We start from the raw sequence: 17029 nt of genomic DNA on the forward strand, positions 1-17029 counted from the left end.
GATTGCATATGGTACATTCTATGATGTAGATGACACAATCTGTGTTGCAATTTAAAAAACCTTTAATATTCTAGGTACGACTATTATCACTATTGGAGAAGGTGGATTTCTTAGCTACATGTGAACATGTTTTACAAGCAGAAAAAACACATTCGTGGAAACCGCATACTGACAACCAGTTATGTGCTGTGGTGGTATGCGGTTTATAAAGATTTGGAGACAATTGATTGCCAATAGTCAGAGCTTTGCGATAGATTTTCCTTATCCGTTCTTCCAAGATTAGATCCATTATTGTCTCTTAGGATTTTTAAATTTGCTGAACTATATTTGAAATAGCTGAAAAAAATGTGCTATATGTAAGCACTAGTATTGGTATACTACATTTGGAGTTTGTCCACATTTTTTTATTCTTTTGTTTTTTGGCTAATAAATTCTCTCTGGATTTAGTGTCTACAATCTTTGTTGCACGATCCAACGACCAAGCTGGATAATTCCTAGTTTTAAGTCTCGATTTAATGATTTTAGATTCTTCTTTGAAAGAAATGTCATCACTGCAATTCCTCCTAGCCCTAGTTCCCCAACAGGAATAGCTTTTATTGTATGGGGAGGATGAAAACTATTAGCGTGGAGAATTGTATTATCAGAAACCGGTTTTCAATAGGTGGTAGTATGTATTAGTAAATAATGTTCCCCAGTCAGTTCTAAATCTAGAAAGGTAATACCTTTGTTGTTAACTGAATGCGTGAAACTAAGGTTAAAATGATTATCATTTAAATAGTGCAAAAAAATGTGAAATTTATGATGTCAGTACATTCTAAATAATTAATATATCATCAATAAATCTTAGATATATAGCAATAGATGCACTAAAAAGATTATGAACGATGTAAACAAAGCATTCCTCCTACCATGCCATCACCAGATTTGCAACTGAAGTGGAATTTTTTTTCCATAGGAATCTTTTCAAAGAAGTAATCAGAATTTCTAATAATGGACCATCCGGTAGATATAATACCTATTATGCATGCTCTACCAAAGTCACACAAGTTGGGGATCTGTTTATCCATGCGCCCTATTATTTCGGGCATAGTGGTGAACACTTGGGGCTGGATCCATGTTTACAGCCTCTAGTACATTGTATCCCAAGTTATATCCATGACTCTTGTGATGTTCTCGACACACTTAAGGACATCTGTTGGTGTAATAATTGGTCCTGGCTTATGTGTGATGTCGTAGCGTTGTACCCCAGCATCCCCCATCATATAGTAATTTCTGCAATTCATCACCATCTTATAAAATTTATTTCTTATTCCCAAGATTTGCAAATGTTTATCAAAACAGTTATAGGTTTTTTTTTTTATTAACGCACAATTATTTCATGTTTAATAAAAAAAAAATTTACCCTTCAGTTGCAAATCTGGTGATCGCATGGTGAGAGGAATGCTGCAACTGCCAACTTTTACTTGGAGGCACAGTTCACTGTAGGTTCTGTCCATATTTCTAGTGAAGCCCCACCCTCATATACCTGAAGGCATATCTGTGACGACAGGTCTAGTAAATTTTCTTGATTTGTCCTTTCATTTTATGTAACTGTATTTGCTGAATTGTTTTGTCCCCTTTGTAAAATCTTTTATAGATTTTTATAAACACTGCCTATCTTTCTGGATTAAATATAAAATTTAATAGTTCTGTTCCTTGAGTTCTGTAAACTGCACCCCAAAGCCATACGCTACCAGAACCAGGCATCCAGTCAGACTGTATTAAAATTGACTGGTGGTGGCAGCTAATAATCTTTCTTGGGTTATTGTGAAGTTAGCAGTGATTGTACGGGGTGTACATACAGTGGGTACGGAAAGTATTCAGACCCCTTTAAATTTTTCACTCTTTGTTTCATTGCAGCCATTTGTTAAATTCTAAAAAGTTAATTTTTTTTCTCATTAAAGTACACTCTGCACCCCATCTTGACTGAAAAAAAACAGAAATGTAGAAATTTTTGCAAATTTTGAAAAAAGGAAAACTGAAATATCACATGGTCATAAGTATTCAGACCCTTTGCTCAGACACTCATATTTAAGTCACATGCTGTCCATTTCAATGTGATCCTCCTTGAGATGGTTCTACTACTTCATTGGAGTCCAGCTGTGTTTAATTAAACTGATAGGACTTGATTTGAAAAGGCACACACCTGTCTATATGAGACTTCACAGCTCACAGTGCATGTCAGACCAAATGAGAATCATGAGCTCAAAGGAACTGCCCAAGTTGCTCAGAGACAGAATTGTGGCAAGGCACAGATCTGGCCAAGGTAACAAAAGAATTTCTGCATTACTCAAGGTTCCTAAGAGCACAGTAGCCTCCATAATCCTTAAATGGAAGAAGTTTGGGACCACCAAAAGTCTTCCTAGACCTGGCCAAACAGCCAAGCTGAGCAATCGTGGGAGAAGAGCCTTGATGAGAGAAGTAAAGAAGAACCCCAAGATCACTGTGGCTGAGCTCCAGAGATGCAGTAGGGAGATGGGAGAAAGTTCCACAAATTCAACTATCACTGCAGCCCTCCAGCAGTCAGGCCTTTATGGCAGAGTAGCCCAACGGAAGCATCTCCTCAATGCAAGACATTTGAAAGCCTGCATAGAGTTTGCTCAAAAACACACGAATGACTCCCAGACTATGAGAAATAAGATTCTCTGGTCCAATGAGACAAAGATAGAACTTTTTGGTGATAATTCTAAGCGGTATGTGTGGAGAAAACCAGGCACTGCTCATCACCTGCCCAATACAATCCCAACAGTGAAACATGGTGGTGACAGCATCATGCTATGGGGGTGTTTTTCAGCTGCAAGGACAGGACGACTGGTTGCAATTGAAGGAAACATGAATGCGGCCAAGTACAGAGATATCCTGGATGAAAACCTCTTCCAGACTTGGCTGAAGGTTCACCTTCCAACAAGACAATGACCCTAATCACACAGCTAAAATAACAAAGGAGTGGCTTCAGAACAACTCTGTGACCATTTGTGACTGGCCCAGCCAGAGCCCTGACCTAAACTCAATTGAGCATCTCTGGAGAGACCTGAAAATGACTGTCCACCAACATTCACAATCCAACCTGACGGAACTGGAGAGGATCTGCAAGGAAGAATGGCAGAGGATCCCCAAATACAGGTGTGAAAAACGTATTGCATCATTCCCAAGAAGAGTCATGGCTGTACTAGTTCAAAAGGGTGCTTCTACTCAATACTGAGCAAAGGGTCTGAATACTTTTGACCATGTGATTTCAATTTTTATTTTTTAATAAATTTGCAAAAATTTCTTCATATCTGTTTTTTTCAGTCAAGATGGGGGGCAGAGTGTACTTTAAGGAGAAAAAAATGAACTTTTTAGAATTTACCAAATGGCTGCAATGAAACAAAGAGTGAAAAATTTAAAGGGGTCTGAATACTTTCCGTACCCACTGTATATATATATTTATTTTCTTTTTCTATAGACTGACAAATATATATATACACATGTGCCTATATGAGATGTTTCTTGATTTTAAACATTGGACTAATTAAACTTCAAGTTTTTATGTAAATTGTCTTTTTCATTCATTCATTCAAATTTTGGTTTTCACAAAGTTTAAATTGATGAATTTTGGATAAAGGTTAAATAGATTTACTTTATCAAGTAGCAGTCCCTTAACACATTAAATATTTTGTACAAAGACAATATGAAAAAAGCACATACTTTTACAACTTCCTCTCCATCCACAATCTTCAGTTTTTCCAAATTTTCTTGCAGCAGTTCAGGCTTCATGCGCCACTTCAGTAGTCCAAGCAGACCAACTATAATATTAGGAATGTTTGTTACATGTTACATATAAATTATTAATATGTGGATATAAATGGATTACTTTCATAATTGCATACAGTCCACATTAATGTTATCACAAGGGAGAAAACTGAACTTTTCCATAAATGAAAAACATTGAATAAAATAGCATCTTGGATTATTGACGCAAATAAGAATTTTGTAATCGACTACAAAATGTGATATGCAGAAGTAGTGCTGTTGCTTCAAAAGCATGCAGCAACTATTACAAATAACAAAACCACAGGAGACAGGAAGCGTTGTTCTTCAGAAGCATCCAGCAACTAGAGGAGTTAACACAGTCACAGGAGACAGGGAGTGTTTTAGCAGAGCCCCAAGGGTATTGTGGGGAACTTGTTATTGTAGTCTGGCTGAAGCTGAAGAGAAAGGTAGTTTGTTATTTGTATCTGACAAAAGGCAACTGGACATGATTCAGATCTGGAGAGAAACTAAACACAGGTCAGATAAACTCCCTGAATTAACAGTGCAGAGTATTATCAGGCAGGAAGATAAGGACTGGAAGGAATTGTGTCACAGGGATCATCTCCCTCATGAAACCCTCCCCCTCCATCTCTTTGCAAGATTAAGAATGTTGTGCACTATTGTGTCATTGTGAAGGAAAAACCTGTGGTTGTGTATGCATAGAAGTGTGCTACAAAGAGATCCAATCTGTGCTGAATTATGCTACTGAAGAGACTGATGGTTCTGTGTCTGCTTTAATAGACTGTACTGTGATAAAGCCTGTTGCTTCAAAGAGTTAAATGGTACTGCCGGTACTTGATTAAGCTCCACTGTTCAACTGTTTATGAAGACTCTTGTCAGATTGGTCTAGTCAGCAATTGAATCTTATCGTGTGCCTGAGAGAAGCTGCAGGTTATGGTCACCCTAGGTCATGAAACCCGTCTTGCCCTATCTGAACCTAGCGACGTGCATGTAACACAAGGAAAGAGAAGAAGAGAAATCTCTGGATGGGAACCTCTCCTGAGGAGGTCTTCTGTTTTATTAATGATGTACTCGTTTTGGCTTACAGAAATAAATCAAGGAGTCGGAAGGAGAATTCTGTCTGTGCAGTTTAAAGCACACCTGTCAGCAGGATTGTGCTCAGTAAACCACATACACTGTCAGGAGGGCAACATTACACTAATTAAAATGATACCTTGGTTGATGAAATCCGTCCCGTAGTTCTTGTGTAATCTTTACTTTCAGTTTTTCAGTTTGGAGATAATGATATGCTTGTGCACCGTGGCGACCTGTGAGGGGCACTCTATCTGGTACTCTATCTGGTACTCTGCTTACATATTGATCTGTATGCTCTTATGACAGCTCACTGTGCCTTCACTGACCTGCCTCCTATTTTACCTAGCCCCGCACTACTAGATGCATTATGTAAAATAGGAGGCAGGTCAGTGAATGCACAGTGAGCTGTCATAAGAGCATTCAGATGGGGTATCCGTTTAACCCTTTAAAGACGGAGCCAATTATGTACTTAATGACCAAGCCAATTTTTACATTTCTGACCACTGTCATTTTATGAGGTAATTACTCTGGAACACTTAAATGGATCCCACTGATTCTGAGAATGTTTTTCGGGACATATTATACTTCATTATAGTGGTAAAATTTCTTCGATATGACTTGCATTTACTTGTGAAAAAAAACGGAAATTTGGCGAAAAATTAGAAAATTTTGCAATTTTCAAACTTCGAATTTTCATGCCCTTAAATCAGAGAGATATGGTACACAAAATAGTTAATAAACAACATTTCCCACATGTCTACTTTACATGGAACCAACAATTTTTTTTGTTCGGAAGTTATAAGGGTTAAAAGTTGACCACCGATTTCTCATTTTTCCATCAAAATTAACAAAACCATTTTTGTAGGGACCACATCACATTTGAAGTGACTTTGAGGGGCCTTTAAGACCGAAAATACCCAAAAGTGACATCATTCTAAAAATTGCACCCCTCAAGGTGTTCAAAACCACATTGAAGAAGTTTATTTACCCTTCAGGTGCTTCACAGGAACTGAAGCAAAGTGGAAGGAAAAAACATTTAACTGTTTTTAACAAAATGTTTACTACAGACCCAATATTTTTATTTTCACAAGGAGAGAAAATGAACCACAAGATTTGTTGTGCAATGCCTCCTGAGTAAGCCAATACCCCATATGTGGGAGAAAACAACTGTTTAGGTGCACGGCAGGGTTCGAAAAGAAAGGAGCACCATTTGACTTTTTGAATGTAAAATTTGCTTGAATAATTAGCGGACGCCATGTCATGTTTGGGGAGCCCCTGATTTGCCTAAACAGTGGAAACCCCCAGAAGTGATACCATTTTGGAAACTAGACCCCTTAGGGAACTTATCTAGATGTGTGGTGAACACATGGTCTCCCCAGGGGCTTTCCAGAAGTTTAGAACATTTAGCCGTAAAAATAAAATTTTCACATTTTTCCCACAAAAATGTGTTTCAGCCTCCAATTTTGCATTTTCATAAGGGTAACAGGAGAAATTGTCCCATAAAATATGTTGCGCAATTTCTCCTAAGTAAGCCCCATATGAGAGGAAAAACTACTGTATGGGCGCACGGCAGGGTTCAGAAAGGAAGGAGCGCCATTTGACTTTTTGAATGTAAAATTTGCTTGAATAATTAGCGGACGCCATGTCGTGTTTGGCGAGCCCCTGATGTGCCTAAACAGTGGAAACCCCCCAGTGATGACCCCATTTTGGAAACTAGACCCCTCAGGGAACTTATCTAGATGTGTGGTGAGAACCTTGAACCGCCAGCTGCTTCACAGAAGTTTATAACGTAGAGCCGTGAAATTGAGAAATCAAACTTTTTTCTGCAAAAATGTACTTTTAGTCCCAATTTTTTTATTTTCACAAGGGTAACAGGAGAAAATGGACCCCAAATTGTGTTGTGCAATTGCTCCTGAGTACGGACATACCCTTTATATAGGGAAAACTATTGTTTAGGCGCACAGCAGGGCTTGGAAAGGAAGGAGTGACGTTTGGACCGCAGACTTTGATGGAATGGTCTGCAGGTGTCATGTCAAGGTTGGAGGGCCCCTGATGTGCCTAAACAGTGAAAAACCCCAAAAAGTTGCCCCATTTTGGAAACTATACCCCTCAAGGATTTTATGCAGGTTATAGTGAGCATTTTGAATCCACAAGTACTACACAGAATTTGATAACATTAGGTGGTCATACTAAAATTTTTAGATTTTTTTCACAAAAATGTAGATTTAGCCCCAAATTTGTAATTTTTGCAATGGATAATAGAAGAAAGTGGACCCCATAATTTGTTATGCTATTGCTTCCGAATGCGATGATGCCCCATATGTCATCAGAAATTACTGTTAGGCCACACGTCAGGGCTGAGAAAGAAGTAGCGCTCTTTGGTTTTTGGAGTACAGATTTTGGTAGAATAGTTTGTGAACGACATTTGCGGAGCCCCTAAGGTGCAAGAAAAGCAGAAAACCCCAAAAAGTGACCCCACTGTAGAAATTGCACATCTCAATGAATTCATCTACTGCTGCAGTGACTATTATGTAACATCCATGCCAGGCTTTATTCTTATGCCAGTTTAGTGCCCATACATTGTGCCCTTATAAAGTGTAGTGCCCCCATACATTTCTCCTGATGACACATACCCTGTAAATTAAGTGCTCTCCACACTACAATAATGCCAAACATGTGGCCGCTTACTGCAGTTTAGGCACAGTGGGGCTCAGAAGGAGGGGGCATTTGGATTTGGGAGCACAGAATTCACTGGATTCAATTTGAGGGGACAGGAGCCATGTCACTTTTCCAGAGTCTTTGTTATACCAGTTATGTGGGACCCCCTATAGTCCCAGTGACCGATGACAGACCTGAGAGGGGGCTGGTTTTGTGTGGTTTAAATTAGGGGTTTTAGTGGTAACATTTTTGGGTACGTAATTTTCAATTGCTTCCAGAATAAGGCTGGATCACATTCTTGTCTTCTACGCTGAGCACTTACGTTGGGGTTTCCATGTAAATCCCACAAAAATGCGATTCAGACGAAACCCCCAGCAGAACCACCCACCACAAAGAGGCAGATGGAGACACTTTGGAGTCCATTTGACGTCTGCTCCGGTGGTTTCCATCTTTTTAGGCGTGCACAGATCTGTGGTCGTCCACACTTCTGTGCTGAAAAAATCCTAAAATGATGTTATGCTGTCGGAACAGAGACCAGTCCAAAGGGACTCCATCAGCCTCATAAGTGAATGGCTCCATCTGAGTTTTTTGTCTGAATTGCGGTTTTGGTGAATTTACATGGAAACCCCAACGTAAGCGCTCAGCGGAGAGCACAAGGTAAACGTGAGCCGAGCCTTATTCCGATTTTTTTGGAGGCACAATGAAGAAATAGACAGCAGTACCAGAATAGTTCTTATTTTTATTTTTTTGCAGTTCACCGTGCGGTATAAGTGATAAGGCAGATTTATTTTTCGGGTCAGAGCGATTACAGCGATACCAGATTTATATGTTTGTTTTTTTTAGGTTTTGCTGCTATCACACAGTAAAAATGCTTTTTTAATAAAAAGTAGTTATTTTTGTTGCCATATTCTGAGAGCGGTATTTTTTTTATTTTTTGGCGAACAGCGCTGTATGATGGCTTATTTTTTGTGGGACGAGTTGCAGATTTTTTGGAACCATTTTGGGGCAAATAGTAATTTTTGATCGCTGTTTATTCAGATTTTTCAGACACAGAAAGAACAAAAAACAGCAATTCAGTTATTGTTTTTATCTTTTATTTTTTGCGTCGTTCACCATGCGGTAAAAGTCACAAGACCAATTTGTTCATAGGGTCGGTACGGTTACAGTGATACCAGATATATATATTTTTTTTATGCTTTGATATTTTTACAGACTAAAAACAGTATTTTACAAAAAAGAATTTGATTTTGCATCGTCGCATTCTGAGAGCTGCAACGTTTTTTTTTTTTGCCGAATGAGCCATATTTTTTTTTGTTTTTTGCGAGATGGTTTGGCGTTTTTATTTACATAATTTTTTTTACGTGTGATCGCTTTTTATTCACTTTTTCGTGAGTCAGTATGATGAAAAAGTGTCATTTTCGGCGGGTTTTTTATTTTTATTTTTTACAGCGTTTGCTTAATGGACTAAACAACGTAACAGTTTTGTAGAGCGGGTCATTACAGACGTGGCAATACCAATTATGTGTACGTTTTTATGTTTATTTTTGTTTTATCACAAGCGTTGCGTCTTGAGTGGCGAAACGGATTTTAGTGATTTGTGTGCACTTTTTGTGTGTTTTTTTAACTTTTTACATATTTTATTTTAGTTTTTTTACTTTTTCACTAAGTCTCACTGTGGCACATGTGTGATTTTCACTTTTATTGTCATTCTCAGACTCTACAGTACCTTTGTACTGCAGTGCATGAGATCTGTCAGTGAGTCATGTCTGACTCACTGACTGTGCCTGTGAGAGCCAGCTTATTGCTGGATCTCACAGGCCACCGTACCCTTGGATCATCACATGATCTCAGGGTATCAGGGTATCATGGTAACCATCGGGACCCGCGATTCTTATCGCGGGGGTCCAATGGTTACTACGGGGGTCGCAGGACCCCCTTGTAACAACTTAAATACCACTGTCACGATTGACAGCGGTTTTTAAGGGGTTAATTGGCCCCGATTGGCATCGTGACTGGCCGGGGCCGATACTGCAGAGTGTCAGCTGACACCCACAGGAATCGCCGCTGCTGGGCGGCGCTACACACTTATTCCGCAGTGTCGCATTTTCATAGCGCTGTGGAATAAGTACCCTTAATGACGGCCTTAAAAATGCGTTACGGCGGTTGTTAAGGGGTTAATCAGAGTAATGTTGCCAACCTGACAGTGTATGCTCCTTTAATACCAGCACAATTTTCTAAGTGCATAGGGGTATAGTGGTGAAGTTTGTCTGTGGTCTGTTGCAGTTCATGTTTACATTTGTTTTATTATCCATACATCTTAGGTAAATGATTCAACTGCATTTACGATAACATCATACACAACATTTGAAGTTATCTGACATTAAGTATGGTAACGTAATGCTCATCATATGAAATCTAACATGTAAATCCCCATAAAATATAATTTATTAGATATGCATTAAAAATTAAACCCCAAAATAATAGCAGACAAAACACCAAAACAAAATGATATTTTTGGCCCAAAAATGGAGCCAGATAAGGGTACTTATTTGATAAAGTCCTGCATGATACCAACCAAAAAAGGGGCACTAATAACATCCTAAATACAGCAGCCTATATAATGAACAAGTACACTCAGCATAGACTTTCTCTAGACTGCCCTATAAATCCCTTCCATATTATTTTTAAGGAAAAGCAGAAAGATGTCTAGATAAAGTTTAACTGCTCATGCAACCAACATAACACTGGAAAGGAAAACAGGCAGCATGGGGACTATAACCACATCATAGGCAAAAAATTCCTCATAAAGGAGGTGTACATAATCTGCACTTTTCTATTTACACCAAGTGCCGCGACACTTTCCCTTCTGGATAATGGTTGATCATGAAAACAACAGTAAGGAGGAATGGAAAGTATTCATCACAAGCCCTACATGTTAGAGCACAATATTTAATAATCTTTATTTGAAGTTAACTAGTGATGAGTGAGCACTAAAATGTTCGGGTACTCGTTGCTCGGGTCGAACAAATTGGAATGCTCGAGTGCTCGGTCCAAGTAACGAGCCCAATGTAAGTCTATGGGAAACTCGAGCATTTTTCCGGTGGCTCCCCCCGGCGGTCTGCAGAGGGGCTAAAAATTGCCAAAATCGATGGGAACAGTGCTCAAATGACATTGGAACAGCATGGGGAAGACCCCTGGAAGCATTTCTGACTCCCAGGTCACTGCTGTCAGCAACATTGTCAGAGATATTATGCCACTTTTACGGTCTCACAATAAAATATACAAAAACTAAACCAAAATGGATTTTCCTTGGAAATATATTAAGGAACATCCTTTCCAGGGTAATGACTTGTATATAAGGCAAAATAAATAACCATAAACAAAAATGCTCCTCCACATCTTGGGCTATGTTCACATGTAGCGTTTTTTATGTGACGCGCCCCTTGGGCCGTGGGGTACTTGGTAGCCGGGCCGGTCAGTGCTGGGGATGTCAAGGTGGCAGTGACCAGGTCTGTGACCAAGGGCAATCAATAAAAGGGAAAGGTAGAAGGGGAATAAAGTTTTTATATATATTGTTCGTGACGCCACCTGTGCTATGCGGCTATATGGAGCCGCCACTGCGGTGCAGATCCTCTGGAGCTGATGGTGACACAGCAGAGTTGGTTCAGCTCTCCACAGGCAGAGCTTAGCTCCAGGGCAGGATGGAGTGATACTATAGGATAGATGTGACTGGTGCGGTGTAATGCAGGTGATGGCGCAGATAATAATTCTAGGACACAGTGGGGTGCAGTCTCCAGGTTACCAGCGCCAGGGTAACCTCCCATGCCATCCTGTGTTCACCAAGGAAGGGGTTCAGCAATCCTCCAGGTATTTCAGGAGTACTTAATGGGACCCCATTCTGTGTGCCATCCTCAGTCTTCTTCCAGCGCTGGCTCTCACCCTCCTGCCATGCGCCACGCAATCAGTGTCCCAAGCCAATCCTATGCTGCCACCTTTTCGGCGAAATAAATGCGGTAGTGGGCAGCAGCACCCTGAAAGTACAGTAGCCTCTGGTTCCAAGATGAGCCTGGTTGTTCTCCACTAGTTAGGGGCCGGTCACCTTTGCGGCCTGATCCCTCCACATATTTGTAGATTCGGGCACACGTGTGGCTTCCGCACTCGCCGTGCCCCTGGGATCCCCTCTGTTCCTGGAGCCTCCCCTCTGTTCCCGTCCTCTCCCAGCCTGTCCTCCTGGACCTCTCAGTCTAGGCCCGCTCCTCTCTACTCTCTTTCTGAGCAGAGCTCCTGCTCGCACTCTTTCTCCTCTCAGACTGGACTCTCTCTCTCAAGATGGTTCCCCTTTTATACTCCTACTCAAAGTGCTCCCATGTACTGCTTCCTCCACTGACTCCCACTACATAGTTCCCTCTCTCTCGGTTCCCCCCACTTCCAACCAGGGACTGGGCTCAGCATTATGCCAGTGCATCTTTCCCCGCCTGCAGGTCTGGAATGGTGAAGTGTTGGATGCAGGTGGGTGGGTCCCGGGCAGTACTCAATCCTTACCTGAGAGTGGGTACCACACCTCCGGGTGAGATGCAGTACCTCTGTGGCGATTGAACCCGCAGGGGCGCCACAGATACATTTTTGCACTTTTGCATTGCTTTCAAACGTGAAAAATGCATTCACCAGGAAATGTAATTTTAACATTTTACAAGCTTATCTGGCCTTGTGGTGTGTGACATGGGAAAAGCATGAGGAAGACCCCTGGAAGCATCTCTGACTCCCAGGGCACTGCCTAAAACTGTAATCATCTCATCAGATGTGATCCTATATTACTGCGATAATAATGCAGAAATTTTTGGCAACGTGACAAATCTTAAACTCCACTTAAAATGAGCAAGGTGTGTGTCAAAGGACGGGGAAGTGGAAGTTATGGTGATGGTGATAGAGGCTGTAGGCAAGATGAAACTGTGCCTGCTGCGGGAACACAACAAAGACCCACGTCATGTCGAACTAACTTCTGTTACAGTTCCACCCCTCACTGTGTCTGGGACGTAGTTGATGACAGCTCAGCCATGCAATCTTGTACAGTGGTGTGTTGGAGCTGTCCCGACTGTGATTGAGAGCTCGACCGTCCAATCTGGTACAGGGGCGTGCAATAGCTCAGTGTGGTGATTGACAGCTCAGCTGTCCAATCTGAGACTGGGAACTAGCTATCTTCAGGTGTTCATTATCCCAGGTGAATGCCTGGCTACTTAACTTAAGGAATGTCAGAGACTAGAAGCATCACAATGTCAGTTGCAGGGTCAGATAACTAATTTAATGAAGACCTCCCATAGCCGTCCATTGCCATTAGTGGCTGTGACGTCAGTAGCCTCTGATGTACAGTTGGTCTCTCCTGAATCTGTAATAGCCCTCTATAATAAATGTTCTGGAGAGAAAGACCAGTTTAAAATCTTTAGGGAGAGCAGTAGGTTATTTTTTACCCTGCGCCCCCGATCGTCAGGGGAGGAGTTCCAACGAGTGGGAATAATCATGTCCCTACTGTGAGGGGGCCCTCAGACCTGGGCATTTCCTTGCCTCTATTTGCCTCGACGAGAACTAAACAAAATTACGTTTAAAAATACTTACTTACTTCCACTCATCCCCGACCTATGTAATCAGCTTCTAGCGGCCAGGGTGTTCTCTAAACTTGATCTTGAAGGGACTTACAATTTGATACACATCCGGGAAGGTGATGAGTGGAAAGCAGCATTTTTAACGTTGGAGAGTCTGTTTGAAAACCTTGTCATGCCATTTGGGTTACCCAATGCGCCTGTTGTGTTTCAGAATTTTATGAATTATATTTTCTCTGATTGCATTGGAAGATATGTTGGAATTTATCTGGATGATATTCTAATTTTCTCTCCAGACTTGGATTCTCATCAGGAACATGTCGGGGTTGTGTTACAAAGGTTAAGGGAGAACTCCTTGTTTTCTAAATTAGAGAAATGTTTTTTCTGTTCAGAAAATTTTGTTCTTGAGGTTCATCTTGTCTGCAGAAGAGTTTACGATAGACCCTGGGAAGGTACAGGCCATAATTGACTGGGTTCAGCCTTGTGATATTAAGGCTTTGCAATGATTTCTGGGATTATAGAAAATTTATCAAGGGTTTCTCTCAGATTGCTAAACCTCTTACTGATCTGACCCGTAAGGGGGCTAATCTCAAGGTATGGTCGCCGGGTGCTATCAGGGCTTTTGAAAAATTAAAAGATTGTTTCATGTCTGCCCCCATTCTGATCCAACCTGATCTCCGAAGGCCATTCATTGCAGAGGTGGATTCTTTGGAAGTCGGAGTAGGGGCGCTTTTGTCGCAGGGGCCCAAAACTCTGACTAACTTGCATGCATGTGCTTTTTTGTCTAAGAAATTTTCACCGGCGGAAAGAAATTATGATGTTGAGAATCGTGAGTTACTTGCTGTAAAATTAGCCTTTGAGGAATAGAGGCATTATTTGTCCCTGTGTATCTAAGATTACGTGTGTTACAGAAATGTCATGATTTCATTTTGAGTGGTCATCCTGGGGTTACTGCTGCACGGAAAGCCATTGCCAGACTTTTTTGGTGGCCGTCCATGCATAATGATGTCAAAGATTTTGGATCTGCTTGTGAGGTCTGCACATGCGCAGTCATAGCCGGCCAGCCGGCCGGGGAATTGGCTCAACTGCCAATTCCAGAAAGACCATGGACTTTTTTGTCCATGGATTTCATCACAGATTTGCCTCTGTCTGATGGGAAAACTGCTATCTGGGTGGTAGTGGACTGATTCAGCAAACAAGCTCATTTTGTTGCCTTGTCAGGATTACCTAATGCAGAGACACTCTCCAGGTTGTTTATTTCCTATATTGTAAGGTTACACGGTATCCCTCTTAGCATTGTGTCCGATAGGGGAGTACAATTTGTCTCTAAATTCTGGAGACCTTTTTGTAATAAGAAAGGGTTTGAATTGTCATTTTCATCTGCTTACCACCCTGAGACCAATGGTCAGACTGAGAGGACAAATCAATCTTTGGAACAAATTTTAAGGTGCTTTGTGGCGGCTCAGCAGAAGGACTGGTCTTCGTTTTAACCTCTTGCTGAGTTTGCCTTTAACAGTCGAGTGAATCAGTCTACCTGAACCTCGCCGTTTTTCTGTAATTATGGTTTTCATCCCCATTTTGGAGAATTTTCTAGAATTAGTTTTGAATGTCCTGGGCTGGTGGTCACCGTACAAAGACTTGGGGATGTTTGTTGTGGCATTACAGTGATTGGCTGGCCGCACAGCGTCATCAGGTCTTTATCAGATCTGGCCATGGTCGTTACAGTCTACTCTGCAATAAGGCAGTGTAGGGAGAGGTGCTGCTGAGCTAGGGAGAGATTTGGTTGTTTATTAGTTACTGTAAACGATAATAGATTTCCTAAAGGAGAAAAAATGTAGCGCTATCTAAGAATAGTAAGATTTGATCAATTAAAAGGGTGAGTATCTATAGGAAATTGCTCACCTGATGCGGTTGTGCAAGCCAAGGCACAACTCCTGCTTGTAGTATGGATGAATATGCAAAAGACTGCGGCCGACCTGGTGAGGTGGGATTGAATCCTGAGACAGGAGTATCCCACAACGAGGATGCCAAAAGAAAGAACCAGGTGATGGCGCTGTCTTTGCCACCAAGTGAGATCAAGGTGCAGGAACTTCAGGTTGCTAGTAAGTAAAACATTTTTTTTTATTATTCACACTAATATAAAACAATAAAACCTATATACATAACGTGTTTCGGCTGTTTGCTGTCTTCTTCAGGTGTATGGAAAAAATTAATCTGACCCTTCTTTTATAGCCCTTTGCCAGAGTGAGAGAGTGAGGGGTTACAAAAAGAGGAAGAGGAGGAGTGGTTCATACTGCATGGTTCTCAGCTTTTTTCATATATACATACATATACAGTACAGACCAAAAGTTTGGACACACCTTCTCATTTAAAGATTTTTCTGTATTTTCATGACTATGAAAATTGTACATTCACACTGAAGGCATCAAAACTATGAATTAACACATGTGGAATTATATACTTAACAAAAAAGTGTGAAGCAACTAAAAATATGTCTTGTATTCTAGGTTCTTCAAAGTAGCCACCTTTTGCTTTGATGACTGCTTTGCACACTCTTGGCATTCTCTTGATGAGCTTCAAGAGGTAGTCACCGGAAATGGTTTTCACTTCACAGGTGTGCCCTGTCAGATTTAATAAGTGGGATTTCTTGCCTTATAAATGTGGTTGGGACCATCAGTTGTGTTGTGCAGAAGTCTGGTGGATACACAGCTGATAGTCCTACTGAATAGACTGTTAGAATTTGTATTATGGCAAGAAAAAAGCAGCTAAGTAAAGAAAAACGAGTGCCCATCATTACTTTAAGAAATGAAGGTCAGTTAGTCCGAAAAATTGGGCAAACTTTGAAAGTGTCCCCAAGTGCAGTTGCAAAAACCATGAAGCGCTACAAAGAAACTGGCTCACATAAGGACCATCCCAGGAAAGGAAGACCAAGAGTCACCTCAGCTTCTGAGGATAAGTTTATCTGAGTCACCAGCCTCAGAAATCGCAGGTTAACAGCAGCTCAGATTAAAGACTAGGTCAATGCCACACAGAGTTCTAGCAGCATACACATCTCTACAACAACTGTTAAGAGGAGACTTTGTGCAGCAGGCCTTCATGGTAAAATAGCTGCTAAGAAACAACTGCTAAGGACAGGCAACAAGCAGAGGAGACTTGTTTGGGCTAAAGAACACAAGGAATGGACATTAGACCAGTGGAAATCTGTGCTTTGGTCTGATGAGTCCAAATTTGAGATCTTTGGTTCCAACCACCGTGTCTTTGTGCGACGCAGAAAAGATGAATGAATGGACTCTACATGCCTGGTTCCCACCGTGAAGTATGGAGGAGGAGGTGTGATGGTGCTTTGCTGGTGACACTGTTGGGGATTTATTCAAAATTGAAGGCATACTGAACCAGCATGGCAACCACAGCATCTTGCAGCGGCATGCTATTCCATCCGGTTTGCGTTTAGTTGGACCATCATTTATTTTTCAATAGGACAATGACCCCAAACACACCTCCAGGCTTTGTAATGGCTATTTGACCAAGTGGGAGAGTGATGGGGTGCTACGCCAGATGACCTGGCCTCCACAGTCACCAGACCTGAACCCAATCGAGATGGTTTGGGGTGAGCTGGACCGCAGAGTGAAGGCAAAAGGGTCAACAAGCGCTAAGCATCTCTGGGAACTCCTTCAAGACTGTTGGAAGATCATTTCTGGTGACTACCTCTTGAAGCTCATCAAGAGAATGCCAAGAGTTTGCAAAGCAGTCATCAAAGCAAAAGGTGGCTACTTTGAAGAACCTAGAATACAAGACATATTTTTAGTTGTTTCACACTTTTTTGTTAAGTATATAATTCCTCTTGTGTTAATTCATAGTTTTGATGCCTTCAGTGTGAATGTACAATTTTAAAAGTCATGAAAATACAGAAA

General features: G+C 41.1%; 1 protein-coding gene across 5 annotated transcripts in view; it reads right to left on the reverse strand.

The window, feature by feature from the left end:
• Nucleotides 1-17029, reverse strand: part of DOCK2 (dedicator of cytokinesis 2) — a 1661574-nt gene that overhangs the window by 954138 nt on the left and 690407 nt on the right. For all 5 annotated transcript variants that reach the window (XM_073649510.1, XM_073649507.1, XM_073649509.1 and 2 more), the window contains one exon: nucleotides 3727-3824. In XM_073649510.1, coding sequence (XP_073505611.1) covers nucleotides 3727-3824 — 98 coding nt within the window. The remainder of the gene's footprint in view (nucleotides 1-3726; nucleotides 3825-17029) is intronic.

This window comes from Phyllobates terribilis, unplaced genomic scaffold, assembly GCF_046119375.1.
Source record: "Phyllobates terribilis strain yellow unplaced genomic scaffold, ASM4611937v1 Scaffold_10__3_contigs__length_209671492, whole genome shotgun sequence".
NCBI lineage: Eukaryota > Metazoa > Chordata > Amphibia > Anura > Dendrobatidae > Phyllobates > Phyllobates terribilis.